A 14,109-nucleotide genomic window follows, 5' to 3' on the forward strand; every position below is an offset into this window, starting at 1 on the left:
AATATGATCAAAATATAGAAATCACAAAGTGTTTTTATCTTATTTATTTCTTTAAAAACTGTGTTACATTTTTTTTGGGAATAGGTAATGATATCCTAACTGATTTAATAAATATTTTAAAAAAATTGTTAAAAAAAACTAATTTTCTTACAATTTTTTATATTTTCTAAAGAGGGACAAAATTGGAGGTGACGGATCCACTTAGATGGACTTGACAGTGCGAGACAAATGGGCTAATAGTGAACAGACATAGGATGGACAAATCAAAAGGCCATGTGGCACTCAACTGGTCATTATGTGGTCTCCAAGAAACCCTAAATGGAAACGACTTGCGTCTCAAGATTAACCCTAGTCCATAAAGTCCCAATATGAATAGAATTCTAACATGAAGAGGATTCTAGAATATACGCACATTAATGGAGATTTTCTCCATAAGGAAAAAACTTGTGACGCAAGTAAAGGAGTTTGATTCTACACTACTATAAAAACCCGAAGACTTAAAAAAAAAAAAGGTACACATAATTCACCCCAGTTTTGACACTCTAGAGTTATGAAGAAGTTCTAATTTGACTTTCGGAGGGTATTTGGCCGGCATCATACTGGTGTTCTCTGTTAGGTCTTCTCTTTTTGTTGTGCAGGTATTGGTTCGGGTGTGCAAAGGCGATATGGCTCATTAGTGATTTTTCGGCATCATCATTTTCCATAAAAATTGTATTAAAATGATTCATAGACAAATATTTTGAAGTTATATTTGAAAACTTAAATTTAGATTTAGATTTGAATTTTAAATAAAATAAATTAAAAATGTCTTTGCTTTTCATATCCATTGATTTTTTTATATAATTTCAAATTTAATAATTTTAAAATCAACAAAAACCCTCAATCTATTAAAACCATTGAACAAGATTTTTAGATTTTATCCTCGAATCCAAATTCAAAGGCATCAGTCAATGGGTCCAATTTAGTTAGGCCTCCAAAAATTGAATGATTCTAGCACTGACTATCAGAATGGGAGTGGGACCCACTAAAGTCTCGGTTGCTTTTTTGACTCTTTGGCCACTCTTCTTCTTCTTCGAAGGGAAGGTTAGGATGTGTCACACATATTCACATACTGACAGTCTAACATATACACACGGACACTCTACTATTCTCTCTTTCACATGCACACACCACTTTTTCTTTCTTTGAACAGATCTTTCAAATTTCAATGGAAAATTGGCACCGAATCAGACGTAATATTATAGAGACTCTTCAGGGTGGGGGTGCCACGCACTTTGTTGATTGCTTCGATGATAGGACAACCTATCTAACTCATTAATGGACAGATGAGACAACACAGAAACACCACATTAAACTTCTTTTGTGTTCTTTCCTAATTCCAATTGTATTTCATTAACCAATTGCAACCACAATTCCCGAAGGACCAAAATCTGAACCAGTATTTTTTTCTTCTTGCTTATAAATTTGAACCAGTAGAATCCAAAAAAAGAAAATTCTGAACCAGTAAACAAATATAGAAGCTGTACTGGATTATTCTATCTATAAATGCCTCACACCAGTAGCCAAATTCTTCATCAACCCATGCACGCAAAGTTTGCAGACACACGCAATATCCACTCTCGAGACACACCCTCCGTAACACAAACAGCTACCAAAGTTATGGCATTCAAAGTCTTGTTCTGTAGCCCTGTACTTTTGTTGGTTTCCTTGCTCCATTTTGCTACCTTTGCTTTCTCCACAACATCTTCTGTGGCTGCTACAGCTGAAGTAGGTAAAGCATTTGAGGAAGCAGAAGCTCTTCTAAACTGGAAAGCCAGTCTTGACAACCAAAACAAATCTCTCCTGTCTTCGTGGGTTGGAGACCGCCCATGCATTAATTGGGTTGGAATTACTTGCGATGATATGGAATTGGGTGTCACTCGCCTAAACCTTTCCAGTTTTGGTTTGAAAGGTACGCTTTACAACCTTTAACTTCTCTTCCTTTCCCAACCTCCATAGTCTCTTATCTTTTACAAAACTCGCTTTATGGAACTATTCCTGATAGTATTGGAGACCTTTCTAAACTCACCCATCTCGAATTCTCTCACAATAATCTTTTTGGTGCATTTCCTCCTAGCATTTTTAACCTTTCCAAACTACGGTTTTTCGATTTGACTGGAAATCAGATACCGGGAAGAATTCCACCCGAGATAGGCCAAATGATAAGTCTTCAATATTTAATGGTTTCCGATAATTTACTCAATGGTTCCCTCCCTCAAGAAATAGGAGCATTAAGAGATCTAGTTTATCTTGCTTTAAATGGAAATAGTCTCATAGCCCCATCCCAGCTTAAATGGGAAGCTTGAGCAATTTATCCTTTCTTTACCTTCAGGACAACGAACTTTCGGGATCTATTCCTCGAGAAATTGGAAAGTTTGGCAACTTAACCATACTATTCCTATTATTCAACAAATTTTCTGGTTCCATACCCTGAGAAGTTGGAATGATGAGATGAGAAAATCACTCTCTATCTCACTGTTATTGTATTAACCAAAACAGAAATGAAAAACTGAGACTGAAAAATAAACTGGAAAAGCTCAAGTATTATGGCTATGGAAGAGAACAATACAATTCAATTATTTACAAATGAATAGATACTCATATATATAGTTACATCAGAGAAGGAAGGAGAGAGAAGCCCAATAGAGTCTGGTATAACAAACTTGTAACCGTCTCACACGAGTCATAACAGATTCTTACACGTGCGTGATCCTTCAGACCTTCAATAACTAATATAATCCAAAACGGCATCATTGGGTTTTAATGAGAAACAATACCGTTACACTTTAGGCGTGTTTTGTAACTAACCACTTTACTACACGACACCGTTTTGGACTGAGAACTAGCCGTTGGAACATTTGCTTCTTCTCCTTCAATATTTGATTCTGAGCTTGCACTGTAATAAGATCTCTCACTCAACTTGATTTGTCATCTAATTTTCTCATTGGTCCTATTCCCTCTTCCATTGTAAACTTGAGCGTTACAACTACTTTACCTTTATTCCAACAGTATCTCGGGTTCCATTCCTGAGGAATTAGAATTGCTTAAACATCTGTGGGTACTTCAATTACTAGGTAATAGTCTCACTAGTCCAATCCCTGCTTTCATAGGAAAGATGGTTGAGTTGTCTGATCTTAAACTTGCTATGAACAAACTTTCTGGACCAATTCCAACCACGATTGGAAATTTGACCAAGCTTACCGGTTTAGTTTTGTTCCAAAACAATCTAAGTGGTTCAATTCCCGCTTCCATAGGACACCTAGTTGCCTTGTCTATACTTTTCCTTGACGACAACAAACTTTCTGGATCGATTCCAACCACTATTGGAAATATGACTAAGCTCTCCAAGTTGAATTTGATTACGAACTTTCTAAGTTGTTTTGTTCCAATCGAAATGAATAATCATAGCACTTTGACAAGTTTGCAACTATCTGAAAACAATTTTATAGGCCAGTTACCTCCAAAAATATGTCAATCTGGAACACTTGTTTACTCTGGTGCCCGTAATAACCACTTTACAGGTCCTATCTCAAAAAGCTTGAAAAACTGCAGCAGCCTCTTTCGGGTAGTGCTTGATGGAAACCAACTGACAGAAAATATGGCTGAAGATTCCAACATCTACCCAAACTTAGATTATATTAATTTGAGTAGTAATAATCTATATGGTGAACTTTCATCAAAGTGGGGGCAGTGCCATACTTGACAAACCTAAAAATCTCCAACAACAAGATTTCTGGTAGGATACCACCTAAACTTGGCAAAGCAACAATGCTAGGTGTCCTTAACCTCTCTTCAAATCATCTATTTGGAAAGATTCCAAGCGATCTGGGGCGCCTGAAATCATTGCTCAAAATTCTTTTGAACAATAACCAACTTTCAGGTAACATTCCTTCAGAAATTGGAATGCTATCTGTTTTAGACCACTGTAACTTGGCAGCAAACAATCTCAGTGGTTTGATCCCCAAACAACTTGGAGAGTATTCAAGATTATTGTTCTTGAATTTGAGCAGAAATACACATGATGGAAGTATTCCTTATGATATAGGAAGCTTACAGTCTCTTCAAAGTCTTGATGTTAGTCAGAATTTGCTGGTAGGAGAGATACCACAACAGCTTGGAGGCATGAAACAGTTGGAAACAATGAATCTCTCTCACAATAATCTCTCTCAGCTGGCTCCATCCCATTCACATTTGGTGATAGTGCAAGCTTGACATCCATTGATATATCCTACAATGAGTTAGAGGGTCCTATTCCTAACATCACGGCCTTTCGCAAGGCTCCAATTGCAGCACTGAAAAATAACAAAGGCTTGTGTGGTAATGTTGCTGGTTTGAAGGCTTGCCCAAGAATGATTCCTAACCCTCCATCCAAGAGGCACTACCAATTTTTGGTAATAATTTTAATCTCTCTTTTGGGCACACTGTTTTTTATATTTATCATTGTAGGAGTTTCACTTCTTCTTTGCCAAAGAGTGAACAAAACAGAAGACAAGCCAAGAGAAGTGCATAATGATAATCTTTTTGCAATATGGAGTTATGATGGGAAAATGGTCTATCAAAACATTATTGAAGCTAAAGAAGAATTCGATTACAAATACTGCATTGGAGTGGGAGGTTTTGGAAGTGTTTACAAAGCTAAGTTGCAAGCAAGCCAGGTTGTTGCTGTTAAGAAACTTCACTTGCTACCTGATGGTGAGATATCCAATAAAAAAGACTTCATGAGCGAGATTCATGCCTTAACAGAAATACGACACCGTAACATCATAAAGTTGTACGGTTTTTGTTCGCATCCAAAACACTCTCTTTTGGTTTATGAGTTTTTAGAAGGAGGAAGCTTGGTGAAGTTATTAAACAATGAGGAGGGAGCAAAAACATTTGATTGGATTAAGAGAGCCAATGTGGTAAAAGGAGTGGCAAATGCTTTATCTTATATGCACCACGATTGCGATATATCAAATAAGAATGTTCTATTGGATCTAGAATATGTGGCTCACATCTCTGACTTTAGCACTGCTAGGATTTTAAAGCCTAATTCATCCAACTAGACGTCACTTGCTGCACCTATGGATACATGGCTCCAGGTTAGTTTCTTTGTTGTTGTCTATAGCATAAAAGGTTTTCCAAGCTTACGTAGGGAGCACCAAATATCATAGGGTAAAAATATTTCCAAGCTTAAGTTAGAAGAACATTTATCACGGCCAACATGGACACCAGACAACCAATTTCCGAAGTTATTAAAACATATTTGAGAATAAAATTTTAATTATTTTTATTTTAGCTAACTACTTTTCAAAACACTCCTAACTGATTATCTATTCTATACTATATTTTATTAAAATATTAATTTTCTTAATTTTTTTTTTAAAAAAATTTCTCTTCACTCACAATAATTACCAACCAAAAATTGAATAAAATAATAAAATGCATAGGCAACAGTTTCTCCTACATTTGGACAAGCACTATAGCAATATCTTATTTTGTCACACGGGTTCATAACTTGATGAGGGTGTTTTTTTAAGTTTTATTGGCAAAATTTTAGGTCTTATGCTATTTTAGCAAATCTAAGGCAACTACTCTAGAATTTTCAGCTATTTTCCTGTTATAGCATATTAAAGTTCATACCCAGGTCTATGTACTTATAGAGTAAGCAATTTAATTTTGTTAAAACCATAGGGTTTGTTTAAAGTTAGTTTAAGATTAATTATTATTTACCCATGATTGGGTCCATAGTAGAAATAAATTCATATAGAAGAAAATGTATCTAATTGCAAGGTTATTTTGTTATGGATGTAAACCTTTAAATAATTCTAACATATGCTCAATTGTCACATAATACAAATTTTGCTACATTTTTACCACATAATAGACTAGTTATCAGGTCGCAGACTAACCACCTATTATGTTTTGTTCTAAAAATGACTAAAATTAAAAGTGCAAAGTCAGTTTTTGTTTTTGCTTTTTTTGAGGTGAAGTCAGTTTTAAGTTGATTGTTGTAAATGTAGTAGAATACATATGTAACATGTAGTACCTTTGATTTTACAGATAATAAAATTAAATGAGAAACTAGCACATGTCCCCCTTGTTACAGCCAATTCATAAAGCTAAAGGTCAAAGTTGTCAAATCGTGAATCGTATTGTGAATCAATTTTTGGTTTTTTTATATCGTGTATTGTAAGATACAAAAGCACTTAATAAAATTATAAAATAATTATAGATATACATATATAAAAGGTATATTCATTATAAATTCAAAATATATTCAACTAATGACCAATTTAATCATTACTTATGTAATAAAATTTAACAAAACTAACTAAATAAATCAAATTAACTTATATTTATAACATGCATATTCAAATTGATTAAACTCAAAAGTAATACATGATATATGAACCAAAATAATAATAATATCTTTTCACCATCTTGGCTAATCAATCCCATCTAAGTCAATGGTATCATTATGTTCAGCATCTTGCAAAATTATTTTTTCATAGACATTTTCTTTATTATTATCAACATTTAATTTTTTTCTTTTTGGTTTTGTTATTCTAATAATTTTTTCTTTATATTTTTGCATTCTAGCTTTTTAGACTCAAAATAATAAAAACAAAATAAAAAATAATTATATTTTCATTTTATACATTATTAATAGCATAGAAAATAAATTTGCACATATGAAAGTGAGTGTTATGAGTATAGTCTAAATTCTGTATGAGAAAGAGAAGGGTGGTAAAAAAACTCATGGACTTGCTATTTCATTAGACTCAATTAAGTTTCTCAATAATTTTGTGTTAACGAAGTCTAATAAATTATTTAAATCAAATAAAATCATAAATTTTAACCAAAAAAAAAAAAACACATTTTAAACCCATATGTTTATGTATCGTACAATACGTACAATTCACCAATACATACGATTCATATGATACGCATCTATGTATCGGACGATTCATAAGCACTTACGATATGCCTTTATGATATGAAACCTTTTGTACACAATACGATACGTATCGCGTATCATACGATACTGACAACTATGCTAAAGGTTTTTGTTCAATGCATAAGTCCTGTGAATGGATCCAAGTTCCAAACATATGATCGATATTAATAAAATTGACATATTTTACAATTTTCTTATGCATGGGCCCAATTCAACTAGTGTTTAGATTTTATTGCTAATAATGGTGTTGCTATAATCTTGATCAATTCTTTTCCCTTGTAGAGCTTGCCTACACTATGGAAATTAATGAGAAGTGTGATATTTTTAGTTTTGGAGTGTTGGCTTTAGAAATAATCATGGGAATGCATCTTGGAGACCTATTCTCATATCTCTCATCATCAAAATTTACAACCTGTGATATGCTATTGAAGGATGTGTTGGACCAACGCCTTTCACTTCCAATAAATCAAGTTGCAAGGGAAGTGCTCTCTATTGCAAAGATTGCAATTGCCTTCTTGCACACTATTCCCCAATCTCGCCCAACAATGCAACATATTTCTCAAGAGCTTTCAGCTCAAAAACCACATTTGCCAAATACATTATTCACGATCACATTAGGAGAAGTAGTTGATCTCAGAGGCTCAACTGTCTAATAGCTTGTTTTGTTTGTGTTACCATTTTCGTTCCCCTACTTCTTCACTTATAATCCCTTCTAGTAAATTATTTATCTTGTCTTATTGTATTATGTTTTATTGGCAAGTTGTATTAGTCTAAATGCAGAATTGAGAATTTTGCTAATAATAAAACCAGGAAGAGTTTTTATTTGATCTATATCCATTAAGTATATTCAATACATTGCTCAAGATCAAGAGAAGGATTCAAGATGAGCTCTCTAAAATTGAAGTTTCAAGGTCATGTGATTTGACTCAGTTATTAGAAGCCTTGAGTTATTTAAATTTTAACACAGTTTTAGGGGAATGTTATTTCCTCTCAACCTTTCTATAGACAATGTAGGACCCATGCCTTTTCACCTGCACAGCCTAATACTTTTGCTACATGGGTTCCTTGAGTGTCATTTTATTTGTCACTATTTGAGTACTTCCCATTTAAAGTAGGACATTTTTTTTACACCTCAGCCTGCATATCGTTCCACATCAATATCCTAGGAGCCTTCGTACACTCTTGTTGTCATGCATTACTTATGCATTCATTTATTTAGCATAGTGCATGTATGCCCTTTGTTTTTGGTTTAATATAAAGAACATAACATTGATTATTTTTAATTTTTCAATTTTTTTTTTGATTGGAAATACTTAGCTTCATTGAAATTAAGAAAGCAGATTACATTTGTCTTGAGCACAAGCATGCTCAATCAAGCTAGGACATTCCTCTAGCCATGCAACATAATCACCAACATGTGAGCATGTTGGGCTAGTAAGTGGGCAGGGACATTTCCCTGCTGTTTAATGTGGGACACCTTCCACTGCCTAAAAAATGAGACATGGTTTAAAAAACCAGTAAGAACATTAGCCACGGATGAGGGTGGGGATGTCAAGCCTTGTAAAGCATTGCAAACTTCCAACGAGTCTCCCTCAAATTCCACATCTTTGACCCCCACGTCCCTGGCGAAGAGCATACCAGCTTCCCATGCTTTTGCTTCAGCCTCAGTTGCTCCTAGCGGGAATTTCCACCGTTTGCTGAGAGCAGCGATCACTTCACCTTCTCCATCTCTAATGAGCACCCCTACCCCAGCTTGTTTCCTTTTTGAGAAGACCGCCCCGTCAATATTCACTTTGTAAACCCGTGACTTGGAGGTTGCCAGGAGACCGGTCCAGTAGGAGCCACCGTGTGCTCTGTTTTGGGAGCATTTGCGACACGGTAATCCTCTACCAGCAACATGGCGTTTCTAAGGATGGTCTGACCAGCCTTTCCCTTGCCACCCATTCGAAAGGTCGTTCTGGTTCTTCCAAATGCCCCAACAGACCGAGATGAACTGTTCCAACAGTCCAGGCCGATGGTGTTCGCACCGTTGTAGGCACTCAACAATGTCAAGGAACTTTCCTTTCAATTTCTTCTCGTGCTTTATACCATTGGTTGACCATAGAACACTTTGTTCGTGTTGTACCTAGTGTAGCTTGACTTGAGCACTTTCATGTCCTAGCAAATTAGTTAAGTTGTAGAATTGTGGGAGTATTGGACCACAATTGATCATGTGACCTAAATGTCTGTAGAGAGGGAAAATTCCGACCTATCACAAGCTGACACGTCACATTACCAAGTCCACAAAATATAGCCAATTACAAAGCATCATGTATTGCTGTTAGGTTTTGCTATCACTATTCAGAAGCCAACAGAACTTTGCCAAGTGTCATGTAAAAACCAATCACGCATCAGTACGTGTAAGCGATGACACAAGCAGCCTCGCACGTGTAAGTGATGACACAAGCAGTCCGATATGTGAAAGCGATAACATAAACGGACCAATAGGCTATGACATGTGTCACCAATCGGACTCCGCCAAGTGTTGCTCACCCACCTCTAAACTTGTATAAATAGAAGCCTTCATAAGACATTTAGAAGGATCAGGATTCAGAAGTGAGAAAACTCTGCAAGAATCAAGCCTCAAAGCCTTCAAGAACTTCAGCCCCAAAATTGAAGAACATTCAAAGGAGAATCATCCAGATCATTTGCCTAGATCCAAAAGTTTGCGGGAATCAAGCTCAAAGGTCTGAAAACATCATCAAATCACAAATCAGTGAAGCTCTATGGATTCAAACCTCCAAAGCCCCGAAGAACTTTCACCACAAACCTTCGAAGACGAAGAACACACGAAGAAGACGAAGAACATGAAGAACAAAGGATTTCCATCAAATACAAAGAACATTTAAAGCAAAATCATCCAAACTACTTGCCTAGATCTCAAAGGTCATTGGAATCAAGCTCAAAAACCTCCAGAAACCTCAAACAACCACAAATGAGTGGAGCTCCACGGATTTAAACCTCTAAAGCCCCGGAGAACTTCCACCACAAACCTTCGAAGACGAAGAACACACGAAGAACACGAAGAATGTGAAGAACAAGGATTTCCAACAAGCTCATAGCCAGAGATTCATTGTAATTCTGTTCCAAAGATCTTTGATCCATTCTTCAGCCAAATTGAAGTACATTGGGTGTTCAAATCAAAATCAGATTACTATAAATCCAATCAACAAGTCTTTTAAGGAGATCGAATTAGAGAATAACTCTTTTGTAATCACAGAGAATTGTACCACACAATCATCAATACAAATTTGTATTTGTGAAACTATTTTACTTGTTTGATTTATTTCAAATTAGAAATTTAGTCGCTTACAATGTCATTTCACTTATTTGGAGAAGACACTAAAAAATTAATTATGGGAGAAGGATATATATATATATATATATATATATATATAACCATCTCACCACCATTCTGTATGTTACAATTATCCATGTACTTATAGAAAAAAGTCGGTATCACAAAACTAAGTAAAATGTGGTACACTACACACAAAAAGGGTTAAATTTCAAAAAATATGCTTGGTCTAAAAAATTATGAATCATAGGATGCACTTTTGATACCTTTAAAAATGACATATAGGAGATGTAGAGTTATATAATGTAACTCTTTAGATAATAACGTCAATCAAACTATTATGATATTGTATTTGATGATGAGTCCAATTTCCTAAGCGACCTTAAATATTTTTGTTTCTTGCTCACTAATTTGTTTCATGCACGACTATGGTTTTAAAAATTGGACTGGACCGTCCAGTTCAACTGAGAACCGGACACCAATCCCTATTGTAATTGATGACTAAGGTTTTGTTTGCCATTTTTGTTATTGTTATATATGTGTTTTGTCTTTGTTTTTATATTTCATCAAAATCTCAACTAAAAGACAAAACCACAGGTCCACACCACAGACTTATTAGATAATACAATACTGTACTGTACCATTAAATTAACCAATCAAATGGCCACACTTTACTATTTCTACTGTTGAAACAAAAGGCAATAACTTTACTTGTTGTAAAGTCAAAACAGATGGAAATGAGTTATTGAATATTTTTCCTTCAGTAATCCCATATATAGCTCGCTTTGTTTTGTGTTTCCTGTTAATGGAGATCATAAGCACTGCCACTGGAAGTGCCTTAATCAAATTCTGCTTTGCCTTATTGTAGTCCTTCGCAACTAGATACCATTGTTTACAAACATGAGCAAACCACGCATGGTACATGGGTTCCGACAACTTGTGTAGAATCAAGCTAAGAACGGGTACTGGAAGATAAGCCCATTCTGGTTCAGATCTGAAAGAAATATATGCGTTACAAATAAAGCCTTATTTGCAGACGTCAAGAAAATTGAATTATTCATTAGCAATGCATGCATAAGTATTTTTCATGAACAAATAAGAGTGTGCTTGTATTTGTTCTTTGTTAAACCTTTCATAAATATTCTGAGTGGCTGGGATGAATCAAATAATCTCTTATAAGATAGTATGTAAGAGTACAAATTACAACGAAGTTGTGACTAACAAAAAGTATCCGGTTATATTTTCAAAACTGTATTGAAGACTAATCTATATATATATATATATATATATATATATATAAAACCGAAACCTTTGAAACTCCTATAATTTTCCACATCATCATTTTAATTTAAAAAAATTTTAATTTTTAAAACTAAATAGTGAGAGAGTCCTAACAGGAGTCTCTTTTATATAAATAAATATATATATATATATATATATATAATTATATATATAAAAATAAGAGACAAAATCTTTGAAAACCCTAAAGCAATCTCCTCTGTTCGTCTCCACTAAGAGAGAAAACCCTAAACTTCAATTTTTTTGGTACTCTTGCTATTGCTTTTTCTCTTTTTGTGAATTAGTTTTTTTTGCTTTTGTTTTGTATGGAGTGGTACTTTACAATATATAGTATAACTACAAGTATTGTAGTAAGTTTGCTAACTTTTTGTGTGGTTCAAAAATGCTATATTCTATATTATTTTAGATTACATAACCTTAAGCTTGACCTTATGGAGACGTATATACAGTTTTCAATTCCTTTTGTGTGGATATTTTCTCACAACTGTGGAGTAAGGTATATGCACTATATGTTATCTTATGTTTTCTCTTATGGTGTCATGCTTCTTTGTTTATTAATTAAAGATTATGTTGGAAGCCTATATTATTTGCACCTTCAAAGTGTTCAATAATGTTTGAACCAAATTTTTCATCAATTAGGAAGAATTGGATAAAAAAAACTTAGAAAAGCTTTCCATCCTTACTGAAATTGTCTCGCAATAATGATTTTTTTTTTTTTTTTTTATAATTTGTAGGTTCTGAATGTTTTGATTTTTAATTTTATTGTCTTTTGAAAGTTTGATCATCTAAATTTTTGGGTTCAATTTTTTGCAATATTTGAAACAGTTTAGCAAATTTCAACTGTTATAACTATGGATTATTCTCTTGAAGGTAACCTATCTTTCTCTTATATTTCTCTATTTGGTAGTCATATATATTTTGTTTTGTTTCAATAATTTCTAGGCAGTGCCAGTAAATTTTCTGATTTTTTTTCCCCTTTCGAACGTTTTAACATCAGAACTTTTTAGTTATTTTTTTTTTTCAATATCTAAATTTGGCTTATTCATCAAATTGTAACTCAAAAAGATAGGAGCAATTCATGCAATAGTATAGTTTCATAATCAATTTAAAATTTTATAAAATTATTTTAGTCTATTATAAATAGGTAAGTTCCCATGCGTTGCACGAGTTTCCGACTAGTCTTAATAATATGCAAGTATATAGTATCATATAAATTTTTTTTTTTTTGTTATAGTTCTCGTGCATTGAACGAGTTAACAAGAAGTTATGATAATAATTTTCAGACTCATTTCAACTTTTTTTTTGCTTGGCTGAATCATAGCAACTATTTAAACATGGTGCGAGTTGCAGACAGTATAAGCACTATATGTGTAAGATGGGCTACGGGAGTGATGAAAGGTAATAAGAAAGAACACTCTTAAAAATAACTATTCAATGGCAAAAAAAATCAGAATGTTAATTCGATGAAAAAAAGTTAAACTTGTTTTTAAATGAAAAATTGACACAATAAAATTTAATACAAATATGCATTCTTTGTCTAGATCATTGATATTACATTACAAACTGAGCAATTATATTACTGTTGTTAAAATAGCATACACTAATTCTTTTTTTCTTTTTTTCTTTCTTTAAAATAAAGTATACTCTAATTCTAAGTCCTAATTCCCATAAAAATAAAAACAAAATTTCTAAGTCCTAATTGAAAGGAAAAATTTTCTCATAACGGCCCCAACCAATAGAAAATTGATTGTTTCGTTGATGAATTCACCCTTTTTTTACCTAAATACGACTAGATTGAAACTTTTTTCATTCATCTCAACCATTAATGTTTGTTTACCTAATAAACTAAATTACTTTTAACAACTAGTATGCTCTTGCTAAGAAAATAAAATACAGACTGTAAGGTTTACTTTTAACAACTAGTATGCTTTTGCTAAGAAAATAAAATACAGACTGTAAGGTTGAATTTTATCAACTATCTTGTTGGCTTTATTCCGTACTAAATTTGCTTGTATTTTAGCAATTAGTAACCCTGTATTTAGGTGGGAATCATGTAAGAGTAGTGCGTGAGAGAGTGTGAAGAAATGCTCAAGATTGTGCAAAATAGCAGGGACTCGCGATTGGATCTCACGGGTGGCTCGCGGCTTGCAAGCCGCCAGAAGTTGCACACATGCCAGAAGTTGAAGCGTCATGCCAACTGGAGCACTACAGGACAAAAAGTACAGACTGGCCATTCAGTTACCTTGCGACTAGAACTCGCAGCTCAGTCAAGTCGCGAGGCCAAGCCGCCAGCCAACTTTGTTTTGAAAAACTAACTTTTCGCATTCCACTCTCAACCTAATATATATACCCCTTATACCCATGAAATGTGAAGAGTTTCTAGAGAGAATTTTGAGAGAAAAACCCTAGAGAAAAACAAGATTGACTCATCCTCAATCTTCATATAAAGACTCTTCAAATTTCTTTACTCTTTTCCTCTCCATTGTTACATCCT

The 14,109-nt window shown here is 34.0% G+C and overlaps 1 protein-coding gene across 1 annotated transcript; it reads left to right on the forward strand.

Annotated features, from left to right (window-relative positions):
• The first annotated feature begins 1,659 nt into the window (after positions 1-1,659).
• On the forward strand, positions 1,660-5,084 carry LOC115949790 (MDIS1-interacting receptor like kinase 2-like). The gene is made up of 7 exons (XM_031067066.1): positions 1,660-1,951; positions 1,999-2,268; positions 2,340-2,417; positions 3,114-3,704; positions 3,920-4,159; positions 4,210-4,368; positions 4,486-5,084. Exons 1-7 carry the CDS (start codon positions 1,660-1,662, stop codon positions 5,082-5,084), a joined length of 2,229 nt encoding a protein of 742 aa, XP_030922926.1.
• The last annotated feature ends 9,025 nt before the right edge of the window (positions 5,085-14,109 follow it).

Source organism: Quercus lobata, chromosome 6 (assembly GCF_001633185.2).
Source record: "Quercus lobata isolate SW786 chromosome 6, ValleyOak3.0 Primary Assembly, whole genome shotgun sequence".
NCBI classification, from domain to species: domain Eukaryota; kingdom Viridiplantae; phylum Streptophyta; class Magnoliopsida; order Fagales; family Fagaceae; genus Quercus; species Quercus lobata.

Excerpts from the sequence above, each read along its gene's own strand:
- LOC115949790 (XM_031067066.1), top strand. The coding sequence starts at position 1,660 with ATGGCATTCAAAGTCTTGTTCTGTAGCCCTGTACTTTTGTTGGTTTCC. Across the intron at positions 2,269-2,339 it reads CCTCCCTCAAGAAATAGGAG|GCTTGAGCAATTTATCCTTT; the intron begins CATTAAGAGATC and ends CTTAAATGGGAA. Across the intron at positions 4,369-4,485 it reads CTTGTGTGGTAATGTTGCTG|GAGTTTCACTTCTTCTTTGC; the intron begins GTTTGAAGGCTT and ends TTATCATTGTAG.